We start from the raw sequence: 20,754 nt of genomic DNA on the forward strand, positions 1-20,754 counted from the left end.
ACCCACTCCTATGGGGGTCAGCCTAGGGTAGAGACTTCTTAGAGATGATGATGGAGCAGAAGGGCTTCTGTTGGGGGCTGACAACCACAGGCTTCTGTCCTCACAGTTCACCCAGAGTGCCCTGGACTGCATGAGCGTGGAGGTGGCGAGGCTGCGTGCCTTCTTGCAGGTGAGAGCACGACTAGATCTGTTTGAGCTCCTCTTCCTTCTTAGTCCCCACCTCCTCACCTCCAGCCCTAATACTCACTTGGCTCCTCATTCATTTCCTATTCCCTGAGTAGGGTGGGCAGGAGGCTTCAGATATTGCCCTCCTGCTCCGGGACCTGGAAACATCATGCAGTGACATCCGCCAGTTCTGCAAGAAGATCCGAAGGCGAATGCCAGGGACAGACGCTCCTGGGATCCCAGCTGCACTGGCCTTTGGACCACAGGTTTAGGGCTGTTGAGGGGGGAAGGGAAGGAAGCCGAGTAGAACCTGGAGGGGCCCAGCATGTCAAGATCTGGATCTGGTCAGGGGACAAGAACAGTTTTGAGGTAGTTGGGAGCTGCGATGCTAGACCCAGGGTGGGCTCCTGACTCTGGCCTGTTGTGCAGGTATCCAACACACTCCTAGACTGCAGGAAACACTTGACGTGGGTGGTGGCTGTGCTGCAGGAAGTGGCAGCTGCTGCTGCCCAGCTCATTGCCCCCTTGGCGGAGAATGAGGGACTGCCTGTGGCTGCCCTGGAGGAGCTGGCTTTCAAAGCAAGCGAGCAGGTGGGCCTGGATGGCTGGGCAGAAGGTGTTGGGGTGTCAGGTGGCCAATGTGGGGTTTTCATTGCTGCCCTTGGCTCCTGCAGATCTACGGGACCCCCTCTAGCAGCCCCTACGAGTGTCTGCGTCAGTCGTGCAGCATCCTCATCAGTACCATGAACAAGTTGGCCACAGCCATGCAGGAGGGAGAGTATGATGCAGAGAGGCCCCCCAGCAAGGTGAGTGGGGAGCTCCTTGAAGGGGCTCCAGGGGCTTGGAGGAGCAAGACCTGCAGAGCTGCTGCTAGTTGTGGGAGGGCTGGGAGGCAGGAGGAAGAAATCTGAAGAGCCCCACTCTGCTTAGAAGGCAAGCAGATTTTCCCTATGACTGGATCTTTCTGAAAGGAGCACATTGGTGCCCTCCTCTCCCCACCCTGCTCTCTGCTCCCACCCCGACCCTTAGCCTCCCCCAGTTGAGCTGCGGGCTGCAGCCCTTCGTGCGGAGATCACAGATGCTGAGGGCCTGGGCTTGAAGCTTGAAGACCGAGAGACGGTTATCAAGGAGTTGAAGAAGTCACTCAAGATCAAGGTGAGGGTGGGGTAGGCTTGTGGGGGCTAGGAAGTATGGTGGGGCACAGGGCAACAGTGAGTGTTGGGAATCTGGACTGAGACAGGTTGGGGGTTGAGGGGAGAAGTGGTGCCTGTGATCATTGGGAGCTCTTATGGGCCCTTAGGGAGCTTGCTATCTCTTGGGCTATCCCAGGTTCCTGGGGGGCCATGGGAGGATGTAGGGGAACTAGAAGCTCTCTGCCCTCATCCAGGGGGAGGAGCTGAGTGAGGCCAACGTGCGGCTCAGCCTCCTGGAGAAGAAGCTGGACAGTGCTGCCAAGGATGCAGATGAGCGCACTGAGAAAGTCCAGACTCGGCTGGAGGAGACCCAGGCGCTGCTGCGGAAGAAGGAGAAGTCAGGCACCTTCCCCGGGCCCCTGCTTACTGCAGCCCTCCCTTCTGCCAGTGGCTCTCTGCCTCCTAACCCATTCCCTACCCGGGCTTTCTCCTAGTGAGACTCCCCGGGGGAACAGACACCATTTTCCTCCCGGACTGCCAGCCCCATTGTATCACCCTGTGCTGCCCCTGGCTCACCAGCAGGGCTACTCCAAAGACCTGTCAGGACTGGGGGCGGCGGGCCGTGGGGAAGGGACACTGCCCAAGCCCAAATTCTCTTTCACAGAGAGTTTGAGGAGACGATGGATGCACTCCAGGCTGACATCGACCAGCTAGAGGCAGAGAAGGCAGAGCTAAAGCAGCGGCTGAACAGCCAGTCCAAGCGCACGATCGAGGGGCTCCGGGGGCCCCCTCCCTCGGGTATTGCTACCCTGGTCTCTGGCATTGCTGGTGGTGAGTGCAGTGGCACAGGCAGCACTGGCCCAGAGGAGACTGAATGCTTTTCCTCCTGTCCTTGGCCTCAGTTTGACTTCTGCCCTCCTCTTATCCCTGGATGTTCAGCCAGGAGTGTGCTTGCCCAATTGCACTCTGTGGCAGCTTTCATCAAATTTTTACTTTTCTCGAAGATATGTACAGAGTCCCACTGACTGAGGGGGCGTTACTAAGTTGTCAGTGAAGCTCAGAATTACGACAATTGGACTCTAGTAGATGTCTCTTCTGGGTCTGCACTCTGGCCTTTCTGACCCAGCCCTATATCCCAGAGAGTCATCAGCCTGCTGCAGACTGGGCTAACTGTGCTGCAGTATCCAGCTGTGCCTCCTGCTTGCTCTTGATTGCTCTTCTGCTTGCGCACTGTGTTTTCCCCATCGAGTTCACATGGCTTCACCCTGTGGTGTGGTTGTCTCTTCCATTGCTGAATTCTCCCAGTTTCACTTGGGGCTTGTGTTCTGACCTTTGCCTGGCCTCTTAGTGTGGTCAGGGTCAGGGCTCCTTATCCAGAGTTCTTCTGGCTTCCAGGACCGGTCTCTAGTTTCCTGACCAAGGAAGTGGCCACTGCCATCTTAGTTCTCATCTGTCCAATAGTTTTTCAGTTTCTTACTCACCCTTCTCACCTCCAGAAGACAAACTCCTTGCCCTGGAAATAAGCCTTCAAGACCTCTAGACCTCCCCTGCTGTACTGTCCTGTCAGCTGGCCTCACCTAGGGTCTTATCTTCATAAAAGCCCCTGTCACTGGTGCCTCTCGATCTTGGGAGTAGACCAAGTACCTTCTTGACTTGAGACTCCTGTGGTACAGATGGCTCCTGTTCCTTGGGGAAGGAGTGTCCAGAATTACCACGTTGTGTTGTTGTAGCACAGGCTTTTTAAACAAATACTGCTTCTGAATTTATGAAACTTCTCACCAAAAAAGGGGTCTTTTACCTCAGAGCAATGGGGAACCCTGAGGGTCACGGGAATATACCTGCATCCTCAACTTAAGCTTTGCTGCTGGTGAGCACTAAGGGTGTAGACATATCGGGGTCTTGGGAGCGTTCCTTCTGCCCTTCTTGGAGGTGGAGCATGAGGCAGGGAGGCAGGAATGGCCTTGGGCCCCAAGGGCTTCCTTCAAAGCACGGGTCCCACTGCAGCTCTTTCTCACACCCTGTCTGGTGGCCTCACTCCCTTTTCTTATCTTTCACACATATTTGTTCTTTCTCTAAAGGTAGAAGGCTCTTGTTAGAGAAGGTGTGGTGATCAGCATAAGGGTTTTCCTGGAGGTCGTGTCTAGGATTCCTGTGGTGTGTCTCCCTAATCCCTAAGTCATCTAATTCTCCTCTCCTCTTTTCCTGCTCCCCCACGGGCTATCCCGAGCACAGAAGAACAGCAGCGAGGTAGAGACTCACCCTGGTTGGGGGTTGCCAGGGATGATGGAAATTGGGGCTGGGGGAACAGGGTGAAACTTCCACCTTGGGAGTAACCAGATCAGGAGGTGGGAGGGGCTAAGGAAAGGAGATGAGCAGGGATGGAGCCCATCTTCAACCCTCTCCACCTGGGGTTGATGACATTTGTTGTGGTACCCACAGGAGGTGCCCCTGGGCAGGCTCCGGGGTCTGTGCCAGGTCCTGGGCTGGTGAAGGACTCACCACTGCTGCTTCAGCAGATCTCTGCCATGAGGCTGCACATCTCCCAGCTCCAGCATGAGAACAGCATCCTCAAGGTGAGAGAGTCACAGGGAGGACTGGGCTGGAGGTGGAGCGTACCTCCCACATTGATGATAGACAGCAGAGGCCTTCTGTCATCTCTTACCACCCCCACCCCTTTTTTCCTCCCCACAGGGAGCCCAGATGAAAGCATCCTTAGCAGCCCTGCCTCCTCTGCATGTGGCAAAGCTCTCCCTCCCACCCCATGAGGGCCTTGGCAGTGAGCTAGCAGCTGGAGCACTGTATCGTAAGACCAACCAGCTGCTGGAGACATTGAATCAGCTGAGCACGCACACTCACGTGGTAGACATCACTCGCACCAACCCTGGTATGGACCTGCCAACCGCTGAGATGAATAGCACACCCCCTCCTCTTACCCCTGGGATGTAGCCCCTGTCCAGGCAGTTCCCACATTCCCACATTGTAGAGGCTCTTCCCAGCAGTGCTCTTTGGCCTCAGTGTTCAGTTTACTTGAGTCACCCACTCTTTTTTTTTTTTTTTTCTGTGGGAAAGATCAGCCCTGAGCTAACATCCAATGCCAATCTTTTTGCCGAGGAAGGTTGGCCCTGGGCTAACATCCATGCCCATCTTCCTCTGCTTTACATGGGACGCTGCCACAGCATGGCTTGACAAGCGGTGTGTCAGTGCGCGCCTGGGATCCGAACCTGTGAACCCTCGGGCCACCGAAGCGGAGTGCGGTCACTTAACGCTATGCCACCGGGCCAGCCCCCAAGTCACCCACTCTTTTATGTGCCTGTTCCATGAGAGGATCCAGGATCTGCACTGTTGACCCTTAATCCAGTACAGCTGTCTGCCTGGGCCTTGGTGGGCCTCACTAGCCTTCTATCCCCACAGCTGCCAAGAGCCCGTCGGCCCAGCTCCTGGAGCAAGTGGCTCAGCTCAAGTCCCTAAGTGACACCATCGAGAAGCTCAAGGTCAGCTCAGACCCCACCCTTCCTCACCCAACAGGGCTCGCTTCAGAGCTTTCCCTAGTGGAGCCCTTAGCATATTCATTTCCACAGGCACTCCCAGAGTTCCTCTGGGCCCAGCCCTGTGCTAGATGGCACATTGCAGGGGAGGTGGAAGGGAAGGCAGGGTTCCTGTCTTGGGAGCTCAGTGTCTTGGTGCAAACAGAAGGTAGATTCTCATTAACAAAATGGGTTGAGCTGGGATTATCTTTTGAGTGTGCAGTTCAGCTGCAGCTTCTTTCAGAGCTGAGATCACTGGGGGTTAGAATGGTTGGGGATGGCTTCCCAGAGGCCATAGAATCTGAGTTGGGCCTTAAAGGGTAAGTATTATAAAGTAAGGATGTTGGGTGGGGATGGGGTTGGAGGTGAGAGCAAAAGTAAGGTGATAGAGAGGACTGGGTCCCTGCTCCCCTGGTGTTAGTGTCCCTCTGAAACCAGGGAGATACTGGGCTAGTCTGTGGAGGTCCCCTAAATGAACCTTTGTTCCCCTTCTCCTACAATAGGATGAAGTCCTCAAGGAGACTGTATCTCAGCGCCCTGGAGCCATGGTCCCCACTGACTTTGCCACTTTCCCTTCGTCGGCCTTCCTCAGGGTAAGGGGGAGCGTGGGGAGGAGGATGGGCAGGATGGAGGGCTCAGGTGGGTCTTTCCCCTCTCCTCCAGAATTTGAAGAGGCCTCTAGGGTCTCAGATTCAACAACTACATATCCTGAATTATCTTCCCGAGTCTTACTTGCAAGTAACTGAAGAGTGCTTGCAGTGCTTCCAGAAATTCCAATATTTTAGCAGTTAAACATCTTCTATGACTTTTCACACCAGGAGGGGCTCAAAACTCCCTTGTCAGGCTATGTACCCCAATTCTGATTTGGAAAATGTGATCACCATAGCCTAGGAGCTCAAAAACCTGGCTCCCAGGGGCTACTTTGGTCTCGGGGCTCAGGGCCCCTCCAGTGGCACACAGCTCAGTGAGCCCCTGACCTGGGGGTCTCTTCTCCTTGCCAACTCCCAGGCCAAGGAGGAGCAACAAGATGACACTGTCTACATGGGCAAAGTGACCTTCTCGTGTGCGGCTGGCCTTGGACAGCGACACCGGCTGGTGCTGACCCAGGAGCAGCTGAACCAGCTTCACGGTCGCCTCATCTCCTAAGAGCTCCTTCCCCCGCTGTCCCCTTCTACCCACTGCCCGATGCACAGCCACCTCAGCCAGCCCCTAGGTAGAACCGTGTGTGTAAAGCTGTTTCTGCCCTGTTCAGCTTCACTCCCACCTGTCAGTGCCCTGCCCCTTGACTTGGGTTCCCTATTTCCACTCCCTGGCCTCTGCCAGAATTTGCTATTTGGCTGTTCCCTCCTTCCCGAGGGGCCTCAGGGCATGTGGGGGGTAGGCTGAGACCCCACCACCAAAGGTCGAGTGAGGTCCGCCTGATGAGGACTTCACCCCTTGATTAAAGCAGCTTCTGCTTCAGTGCTTTCTGTGTGGTGTTGAGAGTGGGCCTTGGACCATTTGGCTCAGAGCAGGAGTGGAGGAGAAGGGATGCTAAGGAGGCTTTGGCTGTGCCATATTTGAGGGCTCCTCGCTGTACTGACCAGAAATTCATGCGTCCCTCAAATTCATGTGCAATGTGTTACTGTAAGCAAGTGGGAAAGGGCTAGTGAGCTGACCAGAGCAGTCTAGGTGGGATAGAGGGAGCAGAAATTGGGTCGCAGTGGCGAGAAAGGGGAGAGAGCAGCATTTGTGCACTACTGTGTCCTGATGTTCATTTGTGGAAGTTGGGTAGCCAGAGGATGGCAGACAGCTGACACAAGCATCATTGCCTGTAGATGGTAATGGGAGCTGCTCATGGGGCCTAAGAGGTTTCTGGAAACTGGCATGTGATGATGGGGATAAAGGGGGCTTGTGAAGCACTTTGTACCAAGGATGCAGCACAGCATGGAAACAGCCTCCTTTGATCCATCCAAACCCAGAACTGCCGGTTGTAACATGAGAACCAAGCAGACTGGCTGGTGGTTGGGAGGGGTGGGGTATGAACAGTCTCAATTTTGCCCCTAGGGACCCCTCTCTTTTTGGAGTTCTTGGGCAGATTCCCAAGGTCAACATCACTTTCCCCAACGTGGAGACAGCTTTGTGAAGTAAGAATAAGGCTTATATCCCACCTCTTGGGATATAAGCTGTTTGAACTCAGGGAAGTTGCTTAACCTCTTGACCTCAGTTTCTGTATATGTAATATGAGGCTAATAGCACCTTCCTTAGGTGGTATTCCTTCCTCAGGTAATCTTCAGGGGAAGGTTCAATGAGATAGCATGCTTGACACAAGAACTCAAAAAAGGATACCTGAGAGAGGCTGATATTGAACAAATCAAAAGGTAATGAAATACAAGCAGCCACACTCCCAAGACATAGACTTATGATGCAAATAACCATACTTTGGGTCCCAAAGGATAGGCAGTCCTCGGTGCCCCAGCTTTCGGCTTGTTTCCATGGTGGTCCCCATCTTTTTTCTACCATCCAGGCACTGTTTCTTCTTCCTCTTAGGAGGCCAAGCCTGAGGGAGAGTCAAAGGTTTGTGGCACTCCCCCCAACCCCAATTTGAATTTACCTGCTTGATTCTCATTTTCTATGCTACTGCACGGTGGGGAGCAGGAGTGGGGGCAATACGGAGACCTGAGTCTCTGCTGGCGAATCCTAGGAAGTGTGCAAGGCCCCAGAGCCAATTCCGCCCTACCCAGCCTTGGGCCTGAAAGTGAACCAGGAGCACGTGTGCTCCACAGCTCCAGGTGCCCAACTGGGGAGGCTTCATAGCACTGAATACCTTGATCCCTGTCAGGTAGGCCCAGGGCATCTGGAGAACATGGGATCTGAGGGCAGGCGGCCCCTCCTGCCTCCTGTGGGTGTTATGCTCTGTGTAGCCCTCTTCTCTAAGTATATTGAGAAGCATGTCCATTCACCCAGCCTTCCAGCGTCTCCACCACATGTGCCAGCTTAAACAGGCACTGCTGCTCCCAGGGACAGATGGCCGCTACTGCTGAAGGGCTTAGAGGGGCGGCCTGGGACGTTTGGTCTCCATTCCTCCCCAGAATGCTGGGGAGGTCGGGGATGAGACGTGGATTTGTCTTACTCACATAATTGGTGTCAGAGTAAATATATGTCTATCACCCCATGTTTTGTTTTGTTACTTTTTATTATGGGAAATTTTAACACACAAGAGAGTAGAGTGTAGTGAATCTCCACGTGCCCATATTTATCCTTTCCTGACCTTGTTTCATCTATGTCCCGTCTTCACTCTCCTTTCCCAGATTATTTTGAAGCAAATCCCAGACATCATCTTATTTCATCCAAAAGTATTTTAATATCCCTAAAAGATAGCACTCTTAAGAAAACTACAATACCACTAATATACCTAAAAAAATAATTTGTCAAATATCCAGTGTTCCGTTGTTCCTTAAATGTTTTGTTTTGTTTTACAGTATGTGGATTTGGGTAAGGTTCAAGAGAAGGATAATACACTACATACAAGTAGTTGTCTCTTGAGTACCATATTCTAAATTACCATTATTACACCAATACAACATATGCTTTGTATGCATATATCTTAAACTTCATTTTTAATGTGTCAGCAATTCAAATAATATATTATCATCTGAGAATACAAAGAGCACAACATGGAAGAAGATTGAGCACATCAGTTCCCAGTACTTAGTCACTAGTGATTGAAGAGATTTTTCGTTTTAGTGTTTTCTATTTAGAACATTAATTTAAAGATGTCCTGCCATGGCTCTGCAAGAATAGAGCTGCCGGAGGGGGAGTACAATGAAAAAAAATGGACCCAAAATTAGAGAGGGATAAAAGACGGAAGTCAAGGAGAGAATATATTTTGAAAGTAAGTATAAGGATTTCCTTCATTCAGAGTGTAAGCATCTGTCCTAGCTAAGGCTGCTATAACAAAATACCGTAAACTGGGTGGCTTAACAAAAATTTATTTCTTGCAGTTCTGGAAGCTGGAAGTCTGAGACCAGGTGCCAGCATGGTCAGGTTCTGGGAGAGTGCTCTTCTAGTTGCAGGCAGCTGACTTCTCTTATCCTCCTCACATGGCAGAAGGAGAGTAAGCCAGCCCTCTGGCCTCTTATAAGGGCACTAATCCCATTCATGAGGGTTCCACACACATGACCTAATCACCTGCCACAGGTCCTGCCTTCAAATACCATCACGTTGGGGATTAGATTTCAACATATGAATTTTGAGGGACACAAACATTCAATCCATAACAGCATCCAAATTGGTGTTAAGAAAAGAGATTATATCCTCTTATTTCTGCCTCGAATTGCCCATTAATGAACCAACTAGATAGTGCCCATCTGCCTGAAAAGGAGCACTCTCCTCACAGCATTGTATATGGAAAGGCTGGGCAAAGGGAAAGGAAAGTGATGGGAGAGGAACCTGCTTTTGAGATACTCTAGGTGATGGGTACCAAAGCCTTCTCTTTGGCAAACCTGTCAAATTGCTGAAGTTGTGACTCTCCGACTTTACAAATGATGATAGATAGAACAGATTTCTACTGAAGAGCTATAAGGATTGAAGAAAAAATGTTTATGGAAAGGGGCCAGACAGACACCCAGGCAGCAAGGCAACATGGCTGTTGAACAAGAGTTAATAGCTTTCAACCTCTGTCCTCCACAGATCAGGTTAAAAATTCAAAACCCTTTGACTTTAGATTAAATAATAGGACAATACCAAGTAAAGTTTTGCTTCAAATGCGGCAACTGGATGGAGCTACAAGAAAATAAATGCTTCACTAGAATATAACTTAAAACAGCCCCTTGAACTTGCTTCATTCCACCACACCCACTGGGCAAAGATGTTGCACTTTTCAACCAACAGAAGAGAATAGTAGACGTGCCACTGACACAACCATCTTATAGGAAGAGACTTGTCAATGCACGAGTGGGTGATGGAGCCACGGTCAGCCCTTAATGCGGTGAAGAAGGGTATAGAACAGTGACCAGGAAAGACGACTTTCTCCATCCCTATCGCTGTCCAAATTCTGGATTTATAATCACTGAGGCAAGTGTACCCATTTTCAGAGAATTGGCTTACTGGAGAAGGAAATGGCAAGGTTTTTTTGTCCCCTTGAAATTGCTGAATAGGACTTGACGAAGAGGCACATCAGGATCATAGGATGACCCTGAAATAAGTTGAGGAATTTAAAAGGTGAAGAAGAATTTTACAGACATTAGAGGTCATTTCCCCCTGGTCTGCTGAGCCCTTCACAGTCAGCCACAAGTATGGTAAGACCCACTATTCCTGCCTGGTTAATGAGCAGCAGATGGCAGATCCTCTCTTGGCTGCACTGCAAGTAACAACAAAGGGGAATGACATAAAGCAGTTTGCAGGCAGTGGAGAAGCTAAGAAAAAGATTGTCCAGCAGTTTTACTTTTGGGGGAGGGAAGGGGTTTCCAACTTCTCAAAGATTTGTGCCCCCAAGGTCATTTTTTTTTGTTTAATTTTTCATACTTTATTCCTGATATTAATAGGTTAAGAATGTAGAATTTTCCCAAGTACTGATTTATAGGTAATGTTTATAAGTGGCACACAAAACGTTCAGTTTCACAAGTAGTAACATTCATTGATCCCTTTACATGAATCTCCATCTTTATTTTAAGCTAAGTGCAATAATAATTTAATACGATATAGTTAAATACATGCAAAATCTGTATATCCTGAACTATAGGAATTTGAGGACGTGGTTTCCACAGCCATATTTGATCTTAGTCAAGTACACATTTCCAAAATGAACAAGTTCTAACAAATATGTTAATAAAACTACCCCAAATACTTATTCTGCCATCAGCTTTTAAAGCCATGCCATTCCAGCTACTACTGAAAGCATTTATTTTAGAAGCTTAAATATGATCTGGAAAAATGCGTTATCTTACAACCTGACGAATAATATGTATAAGCCCCAAAGCTTTTAAATCAAAAAAGCTTTCCAACACTGAAGCATTCCCATGGAATTTAGTTTCTCCAAAAAATCACTATCTGAAGAAAAAAATATTAGAACAAATTATCTTGTAAGACAGAAACATGTTTACAAAAGACTATATTCCTATATCATCTTCTACTTAAGAGAAACACAAACCAATTAACTATCCTTAATAATCTGTTAGATTACTGCTGTCTAGAAACTTGAGAATACATGAAACACGTTTTAGCTGTCATGGGGTCAAAGGTGACATTTAGATTTTACATATTAAACAGCTATAGGATAGCGTACACCTAATAGGTGCACAAAGACACCTAAAACAAGTACTGCTTCATCATTTAGATGTCAAAAGTCAGAAGGAACTGTGTGGTTTGCAAGATACTTGAACTTTTCTGTGGTCATTAAAATCCAGTAAGTAATTCAAGTATGGTAATATAAAGGCAGGCAAGTAAGATCTCAAATAGCACTCTAAAATCAAAGACAGGAAAATTTTGTGTTTCTCCATCTTTCACTTACATGGTTAGATATCAGGACCTTACTGTAAACAATATTCAGTTACTATATATGGTCTCCCCAGAAGATAATTACAAAAAGGTGTCAGAAATTACAAAAGGCGTCAAGATCCATAATAGGCTTCATCAAGTGCTTTTCTAGCTTGTTTCAATTCTTCACTTGTATCACTCATAGTAAACAAGACTTTAACCCTAGCAAACTTCCATGGTCCTTTCAAATCAAGAAGATGATATCTTCAACTTGAACTCGACTTTGTCTTCCAATTTTTGAGTCATTTCAGGGATGAACTCTATGGCAGTCTTTAAGAATATCCACTGGCTCAGTGTAAGGATTCTGATCATCCCTAAACCCATACACCATACATTGTAATTCTTTAGAGAAAAATCTCTTTGTTTTACCAAGTCTACCTTATATACCTCCAATTTCTTCATTTTGTTCCTCAAAGGTGGGGTTTTCTTCCCTATCTTCTCAAGGTCATATTTTTTTTTTTGAGCTGGGCATCATTTTAAGGATGTTTCAATTCTAGACAATTTCAGCTGGCTCTGTACTCTGAAAGATGAGGAAGTTAGCAGGTTTTTTTGTTTTTTCTGAAGATTCTCTGCCAATTTTTGTTCACTAGAGTGTTCTTTTACCTTGTCTAAGTTTATAATGTTTGGATTCTCTTCTACAGGGTTTCTTTTTTCTATATTTTATTGTATTCACTGCTTGCTCAAGGTCATTTTTATTCTTCAGGTCTGTCCTTGATGACCTGCCAATGGTATTCAGACCTGGACTCAGTTGGATGGCTGTGGTGCCAGGTTAGGAACAGAGCTGGATGCAGTGCCAGAGTTTCCCCAAGTCATTGCTCAGAGACTGGAGCTGGTGTCATGACATGAGCAGGAGAATCCCACCCTAAAAGGAAATGTGTGACATTGCCTCCATGGTTAGATTTGGAATGGGTGGTGGGGTGACATGATTGCTGATGGTGACCTCGGAGGATGGAGGGGGAATAGGGACATTGCCTTCAGGTGGGGTTGAGAATAAACTTAGGCCTCCAGTCCCTTGCAGTCCTGGGCTTCAAAATACGTCATCTCTTGGTTATAACGTTCCCATTACTCAACTTGATGATCTGTCTTTCCTTGAAGCCCAGCTCCAACTTGGGATGAGTGTCCATTTCCTGGGGTTCTTTGGACATCTCAGGTACCTGCTTTACCCACTTGAAGTGATTTTGAAAAGGGGTGTTAAAGTCAAAGGCATCACCCTGATCTGTGAAGCAAATACCAATGAAAGCACTATGCCCAGGGTCATCCTGGGACCAGATTACAAAGTAGAAGCTGGAATCTGTCACTGTCTACTCAGCAATACCAGGATATTGTTCTACTGGTGCCTGAGCACAGAGCTCCCCTGATACTATATACTCGAGTTGATAGAGGCAGTCTTCCCTTTTAAAGTGCTTTGGGTGTGACCAGTCCAAGAAGGCGGGGCCGAATTCCAGACTGTAGCCGTATTGAAGACCCCCAGGCAGAATCTAGTAGATGTTGACATTCAGCTTCATGTTCAGGATATGGCTTGTACTCTGACTGGGCTACTATCTTGGCCCTTTTCTCCCTGCCTATTAAGTCTTCTTTAATCTGTAGGTTCTTTCTTGCTTGCTTTTTCCTTATAATTTATTTGCTGAAGGAACTATATCTCAGAATCTGGGTTTTTTTTTTTAATGCATCCTCATGGTGTTAATAGGTTCCTCTCCCTTCTGCATTTCCTATAAATTGTTAGTTAGATTTAGAATAGTGATTCTCAAAGTGTGGTCCCCTGACCAACAGCATCAGCATCACCTGGGAACTTGTAGGAGATGCTAATTCCTACTCACCCCAGAGAGGCTGGCCATCAGGGTCGCCATCTTGGTGAGGCCTAGCATCCCATTTTTGTGAAGTTACCCACTGAAGTAGAAAGGTCAAAACAACTCGGGTGGGGAGGGGTGAAATATTGGGTGAGGTAGTGGTTGGTCTCTTAAAGGGATGGCATGCAAGTATTTCTAGGTTTTTATTTTATATCCATGAAAAATTTTATTTTTTGGGGGGGGTAATGTCAGAGCAAATGGAATAGTGGACTTATGGTTAAATAGTCAGCTGATTTAATGTACTTTGAAAGCTGTATCATTACTAGTGGTACAGTGTTCCCTGCCTCTCTCAGAGAAGTGAAGAGAAGTATTCATTTCCCCTAATGCTTAGGCCATCAAATCTTGACACTTTCTAGAAGACAAGGTAGCTAAGATATGGCAAACCCTCCTCTGGAGTTTCAGGTTGCCTACATACTTGGTAGTCAAGGGCACCTGATTTAGAAAGATCCTTGGCTAGGCCCTTCAGCGGCACCAAACGCTTATCAGGTTTCCAAAGAGAATAAAAGTCAGAAGAGACCCTTCTGATCTTAGTGGAAAGGGTCAGCCCAGGACTGGCCATCCTGGCAGGCAATCAGGACCTACTCAAACAATTGAACAAGGACCAATAGGTGGAACTGAACTTTCGTGAACTCATGGAGTAAACACAAGTTTGCCTATCAAGTTGTGAAATCAAACTTTGTTATCCAAAGCCCCAGTGAACAAAATCTGAGATAAATCACTTTAAACCCATCCTGATACTCCTTTGTAAAGAAGAAAAAAAATGAAGGATAGGCTCTATGCATTTGTTAACACTCATAGAACTGAACACCAAAAGAGAATGGATTTTACTGTATATAAATCTTTAAAAAGTGAATTAAATAAAGAAAAGGAGCACTTAGATGAACAGAATGGTAAAACACGACCACAACTTGTTAGAGTTTTCCTAAATATTAACACAATGATATTGGAAATTCATTTTTCAGTGGAAAAAATTCCCAACTCTTTATTTTGGAAGGTAGTTGAGCTCCTGTTTTAAATGAAGATATGTTGTCTGAAAAAGTAACATGCGCACTGACCTGGGGTCAGTGGGGGGGGGTGCAGAGACTGGAACAACTTATTCTACCCTTGATGGACATTTGGGTTGCTTCCAAGTTTTAGCACCTTCAAACCATGCTATATAAACATCCTTGTTCATGTGCCCTGGTACACGTGTACAAAAGTGAAATTGCTTGGTCGTTTGGTATGTGTATTTTCATCTTTATTAAATATTGCCACATTGTTTCTGCAGAGTGGCTGTACCGGTTTGCACCCTTACCAGCAGGATGGGTCCCTTGGCTGGATTCAAGTGTGCCCCCTTAGGGAGTAAGGGGAGATAAGGCTTGGGAGGAATGAGGAAGCCAGGCAAGGGAAGGCCTTGGGTGCCAATCCAAGGAGTTCAGACTTAATTTGACTGCCCTGGAAAGCCGCTGGTGATTTTGGAACATGGAACAAAATGCAAAAAGGAGGTTTTAGAAAGGTGAGTCTTTAAAGCTCTCAATTGTTTTGTGTTGTGGGGAGAATGGTGATGCTGGTGGAGTTGGCTCAGGTCAGCAGCAGGACTCAAGCTCACAGGAGAGAGGAGAAGGTTTGTGGGGAGAAGGTGCAAAAGGAGAACTGAGCAAATGCCAGGGGGCAGAGACCCAGAGCATCCTAGATCTACCAATCTTGTCCTTAAATAATGCAGTTAGACTATCTCACACTGCTGGGGGTGTGAAGTACTACAACCCCTCTAGAAAACAGTGTGGCATTATTTAGCGAAGATGAAGACGCACAAATCCAATGACCCAGAAGTCCCACAATATACCAAAACAAAAGAAACAGGCAAAGAAAACCACCCCCAAAAGAAGGGATTTCAAGAGGAAAGAATTGTCAACAATGTCAAATGTAATTGAGAGGTCCATCAAGAAAAGACCTGAAAAGCATCCACAGACTTTGGCGATTAGGAATCTGATGATGAGCTTTGCCAGAGAAATGTTTGTGAGACGGTAGGGGCAGAAATCAGAACACAGTGGTTTGAGTGGGGAGTAAGTGGCAGCAGAAGGAGACCGAGTGTAGGACGTGCTGTCAGGATGGTTGGCTGAGCGCAGACTCAGCATGCAGAAATGTTCAGTGTGATAAAGGTAGCATTTCAAACCAGAAGATGGAGGGTACATAATTTGACAAATGGTGATGTAATACTTGGGAAAAATAATCAAGATAAATCCTTATACCATACACCAAATTAAAGTCCAGATGGATTGAATATTTAAATATAAAAACAGAAAAGAACTAGAAGAAAATATAGGGGTACATAAACTTGGGGATAGTTAAAGCATTTCTAAGATTGACAACAAAACTAGAAAACTTAAAGGAAAATATGAATAAATTTGACTTCATTAAAATTCTCTCTCTCTCTCTCTCTCTCTCTCTCACACACACACACACACACTAAACCCTTCTGTAAGGAAAAGAAGAAAAAAGACCATAAACAAGATTGAATGACAAATGACAAACACAGAAAATTGTTTACAATATATGATAAAGAACTCATAAATAAATAAGAAAAAGGGAAACACACTAATATAAACATGGATATGAATAGCAATTCACAAAAAGTACAATTGTTCAATACCAAGTGAAAAAAAATTCAACCTTAATAGAAATCAAAAACTCTAGTTCACAATGGTGAACTGAACTCTTATATTTAATACTCTTTCCTCCCTAAATCAAACTGAAGTTACATTTTTTAATAAATGAAAGAAAGAAAAGGGAAAAATTACACAGCAGTGCTAGAAAACAGGGAAGGATGTACTTTGGGAAGTAGATTCCTTGGGACCTGACATCCAGCCCCTCTTCCTTCTGTGGGAAAGTCCTCCAGCCCCACTCCAGTCACATGGTTCATGTGGGACTGCCATGTTCTTCCTAACAGAGCCGGCATCCTAGCCATGGCTGAGTGGCCCAGGCTTGGGCACCATAGGGGAAGGGATGCCTCTTACCACCCTCCCCACCTTGGGTTCTGTTTTATGGAACAAAGACACTATAGTCAGTTGGAAAATCAAATATAGCTTTACCAACAGGTAAAATCTTACAAACCCTGGTAGATGCTTAGATTGGCTCTCTTAGTCTCCTTTTCACCCTCCTAATTGGAGAGATTGGAAACCCAAAAACTTTACTTCCCAGTATCCCTTGCTGCTAGAATTCTAGATATAAATTGGGTTCCACCAATTAGCTACACTTACATCATATTTGCTGAGGAACCTGCTTCCCAACACAGAGAAGAGAGGGAGTTACCCAAGAAGGAAGTAGAGTGGGAAACCCTGAGGCTCTGAGATAGCAGGCATTGTGGCAGTCAGTGGTAATGGGGGACTTCAGGCTGTGCGCCCCACTACTCCACCCTACCTGTCCCTTTGCTCACACACAGGAGGTGAATGGCTGTCCCTCTACAGCAAGGCAGAAAGGATCTCAAAGTAAACAAGAACTCTGGACCAAGAGAAACTTTGAAATAATAAATGTTTGTTGTTTTAAGCCAAAAACCAAAAGTAGATAAGAACGTGCTTTGGTTGACAGCTAAGGTGGCTTTAGGGCCAGACAGAGGAACAAACAGTGCTCCAGCCAACTCGCAGTGGACACTGGACATAAAGAGGAAAGCACTTTGCTGCAAGGGCAGTTCCCTCCCTACTTCCTCCACCAGGAAGGATCCTCAGCCTGCAAACCTGTTTCCTTTGTGCATCCTGGAGAGAAAGCTCTCTGTCCCATACCTTCCCATCCCCTCACCAACCCAGGGTGAAGCTCACCCTCAAATTCCTGTATGAAGTGAAAAGCAAAATGAAAAATCAACTAAAAACTATCTGAACTAAATGTCCAAATTATTTAAACAAAACCTGGGTGGGTAGAATCCAAAAGGTTTCACTTAAATGTTTGGCAGTAACATCCCAACTGGTCTTTCCACCTGTGCTACAATCTACTCTGAAGCCAATTATTCCATTCTTGTACAAAGTCCCATTCCACATTCCTTTGAGTTCAGACCCATTTGCTGATGTTTATGCATCCTCTATAATGGTCCAGCCTATCTACCAGGCCCTAACCTTTTTCTCCCCACACCTGCCCCGTACCAGGGAAACTGCCCCCTACTTCCTGGGATATGCCATATTCTTCCACCTCTCAGGTCTTTATTTTTATGGCTCCTTCCCTCTGCCTCAAATATCCCCTTGGCAGTTCTGCTGTTCCAAATCCTACCCCTACCCTATCCCTTCTCTGTCCTTCTGAAGGCCATTTTCTCCAGGAAGTGTTTCTTTCACATCGGCTAGGGCCTGGCCTTTAGAAGGCAAGCAATGACCATTTGTGGAATGAATTAGTTCTCCAAACACATGTAGTTTTTCTTTTACTGAACCCCTCCCTCCCTTTGTGCTTCTTTTTGGGGCATCATACTCTTCTGCTGTGAATTTGCCTAATCCCCAACCAGCTGGAAACTCCCTGAGGCCCAAGACTGTGTCCTGTGGCCTAGGCTGTTCTGATCTGACAGGAGGGGTTTCCTGGGTGGGGTGACTTTCAGTGCTAAAACCAGCGTCAACTTAAAAAGCAAATTTGTCTGTTATTTTATCCTCAAAATGAGTTTATTTGGAAATAGCCAAAAGAATTGTAATTCAGGATGTGCATGCTATGACGAACTCTAGGCAAATCCAGAAAACAAAGGAGGGGAGCTGCTTTTATAGAGAAAAATTGAGGTAGGAAGAGTCTGTTCTAAAGGAAAGTCCTTTGGGAGAAAGTAAGGTTCAGCGGTGCAATGGCTTCTCATTGGCTGAGCTGCAGCATTTCTCGTTGGCTGGGCTGTTGCCAAGTGGGGAGAGAAATCTTCCTTCAGTAGTAGAGTAGTTTTACTTCCTGTCCAAGATGCAAGGGTTAGTCTCTTCATGTTTGGTGTAATTGAGGATATATGATAAGGCATGAGAGCTCCCCTTACAGGGCTTCTGGACTCTCATTTAATTAAGGTTTCTTTTATTAATTTCTACACCAGGGAAGTCTCAGGCAAACCTGGATAAGTTGGTCACCCTAGAGTTGCCAGTCTTTGATTCCATGGGTTATTAAGAGAAATAGGATGTAGGGTTAATGTGATGGTTCAGTCATGGCCTCTGAAACACATCTTTCCTCTTGTCGGCTGTAGGCAGGCCCTAGGTCCAAGGGTGTGGCTTTCCCACTGAGGGAAAACTCCACCTGATCTAGGAATAAAGTGAGAACTTTAAAGCAGAAGATAAATTTCCTAACTGAAAGGGAAGGTAAACCCTGAAATATGGATCTGGAGACAGAGAATCCACAGAAGGGCCTGTGGAAGAAGAGGGGTGGAGTTCATTTTTTAATGGAACTTCCAACCCCTGCTCTTCCCCCTATGTCTCTGAGTCCATGGCAAGTATTATATTCTCTGAGCCTCAGTTTCCATATCTGCAAGGCTGGGAATGACAATGCTCTCCTCCCAAGACTGCTGAGAGAGTTAAAGGAGGAAAGGTGTGTGTAGGTACCAAGCCCAATAGCTAGTGCCTAGAGATGCCTTGACTGCCAGAGACTTCCCAGCATGCTCCTCTTCCCCGCCCCCCACACTGTGTGCCCACCTCCCCACAGTGGTACTGCTTTTCTTTTCCCCTCACTGTCTCTCCCTTCTCACCTCCCTCCAAACTTCCTGTTTTCCACTTATTGCTCCCTCATCACATCTTTTCTACTTACAAAAAAGGAATTAATAAAATGAGGGCAAAAATCAACATAAAACTTAGAAAAATCACAAAGTACGCCACGTTTTCTTGCAGTTGGTGTGTTCAAATGCCTTCTTTGTTTTCCTTGTCTGTATCCTCCTCTGAAGAGTCAGGAATTAGGGTTTGCAGAGCTGGAGTGGCTGTGGGATGTGGAACGTTCTCCTTAATCTCAGGCCTATGGAGAGAAGAGGCAAAAGGTCTGACATCTTTCCCGAGGATTGTCTATTTTTAAGGAGCTGACTCTCCCTGGGTAAATGCCTCAGCTGGCTTCCTTGTGCTTGGACAAGCTAAACGGGCAAGTGATGAACCTCCCGAGGGCATGCTGATTAGATAAGCCATTGAGAATCATGGAAGACACAGACAAGAGATTAAAAAACATAAAACGAATGTTACTTTTACAGTGTCTATGAATAGACAAAGACTTTTTGGTTCTAAAATAGTTGGTTGGTGAGGCAATAGAGGAGGGGCTATGTTAACAGAGGTAGAAAAAAGGAGAGGTGGGTGGATTCCAACAGCAAGGGCCGCCCTAAAGGGATTGGATTCAAGGGCCCAGGAGCAACGGCCACTGCGCTGGGGGTGAGTAGAGTGGACTTGAAATATAGAGTTACAGCTGGGTTGTAGGTGCTGGTTTGGGGATGTAAGTGAATCAACCAAGTAGTAAAGGCAGGAATCGCCAGCCAGTGAGGGTCAGGTGAGAATTTTATTGCTTTTTGCTAAAGGCCTGTGCAACTTAGAGAGCAAAGATAACGGACAATGTGATTGTTTAAGTGAATCTGTAACTATTCCAACACAGTAAAGGACAAGTGAGATAATGGCCAGGTGGTCCTGTAGTAGTGTTGCTATTCTGCGCTCCCCTGTCCCCACCTTCAGAGAGGGGAGCATGTATGCACGTGCGCATCTGTGCACTGTCAGACCTCTACAGCCAGGGGCTGAGATCTATACCTAGTTATAGTCTCTGCACAAAGGTCTAACTACCCCTCTTCAATCCATGCTCTTCAGCCATGGAAGTCACAGTGGTTGGTCCTGTGCCTACTTCACGCTTCTTCCAATTCAATAAGGGTTATTTACGGCATCTTATTGGAGGTTCCTAAGCGTCCAGGAAACATGATACTTGTATAAAAATCCCCACTTCAACTAAGCTTTCCAACCCTAAGGAGGCATCTTCTTACCAAGGATCTGCTTCTTGGGTTTTTTAGGGAATGAGATGGAGGAGATGCATGAGAAGCCAGGGAGCTAGTGCACATCTCTCTCTCTAGATGTAACAGGCTGTGTAGTTCTTGTGTATCAGGACCCCTGGAGATCAGTTGGCTTTCCAAAGAAAGAGTCACCAGCCTTTGATGAAAGTCTGACTTAGAAATCCAGAGCCCTTAGCTTTATGGGCCTCTGTCCCTGAGAAAGTATGTTTTACCTTCTCTCCAAGCAGGCATCCTGGGATTTGGAACTGAGCTGTAAGCTAGCTCATGAGCTAAAGGGATGTTCTCAGGAGGACCCTGAAAACCTACCAACTATGCTCTTTCTCCTCCCCACCCCCTAACTTATTTTGGGTGGACCAGATTAAGGAGAGCCATCGTTCCCCATCCAATGCAGGCACTCAGTAAGTGGCTTGTTGTTTGACTGAATGCCTGCCAATCAAGTTCATCTTCCAGAGAAGCAGTAATCAAGCACTTAGACTTAATAATGGAGATGCTCATTTTACTTCCCTGCTCTGTGAACAGGGATGGTGCCCCTGCCAACAAAGGAGATACTTCTGTGATGTTGTCATGAGAAACAGATGGTGGAATGTGTTCTCCAATGTTACCATTCCCCAAACCAGAATCAACTGGTCTTGGGT

The 20,754-nt window shown here is 46.7% G+C and overlaps 1 protein-coding gene and 2 pseudogenes across 6 annotated transcripts in view; 1 reads left to right on the forward strand and 2 right to left on the reverse strand.

Moving 5' to 3' along the window:
- The window catches only part of DCTN1 (dynactin subunit 1), a 28,639-nt gene extending 22,353 nt beyond the window's left edge, over positions 1–6,286 (forward strand). For 5 of the 6 annotated variants that reach the window (XM_004437152.3, XM_087436547.1, XM_014792687.2 and 2 more), the window contains 12 exons: positions 107–169; positions 282–431; positions 595–756; positions 840–971; positions 1,195–1,320; positions 1,553–1,695; positions 1,963–2,129; positions 3,738–3,871; positions 3,990–4,182; positions 4,710–4,789; positions 5,326–5,415; positions 5,831–6,286. In XM_004437152.3, coding sequence (XP_004437209.1) covers positions 107–169; positions 282–431; positions 595–756; positions 840–971; positions 1,195–1,320; positions 1,553–1,695; positions 1,963–2,129; positions 3,738–3,871; positions 3,990–4,182; positions 4,710–4,789; positions 5,326–5,415; positions 5,831–5,968 — 1,578 coding nt within the window. In that variant the 3' untranslated portion in view covers positions 5,969–6,286. The remainder of the gene's footprint in view (positions 1–106; positions 170–281; positions 432–594; positions 757–839; positions 972–1,194; positions 1,321–1,552; positions 1,696–1,962; positions 2,130–3,737; positions 3,872–3,989; positions 4,183–4,709; positions 4,790–5,325; positions 5,416–5,830) is intronic. The other variant, XM_087436546.1, reaches the window with a different exon arrangement.
- A 4,997-nt stretch (positions 6,287–11,283) lies between these two features.
- On the reverse strand, positions 11,284–12,028 carry LOC101397194 (transcription initiation factor TFIID subunit 13 pseudogene; annotated as a pseudogene).
- Positions 12,029–12,070: 42 nt separating this feature from the next.
- On the reverse strand, positions 12,071–12,833 carry LOC101396921 (adaptin ear-binding coat-associated protein 1 pseudogene; annotated as a pseudogene).
- Positions 12,834–20,754: the final 7,921 nt, after the last annotated feature.

Source organism: Ceratotherium simum, chromosome 11 (genome assembly GCF_057802395.1).
Source record: "Ceratotherium simum simum isolate JZ-2026a chromosome 11, ASM5780239v1, whole genome shotgun sequence".
Taxonomy (NCBI): domain Eukaryota; kingdom Metazoa; phylum Chordata; class Mammalia; order Perissodactyla; family Rhinocerotidae; genus Ceratotherium; species Ceratotherium simum.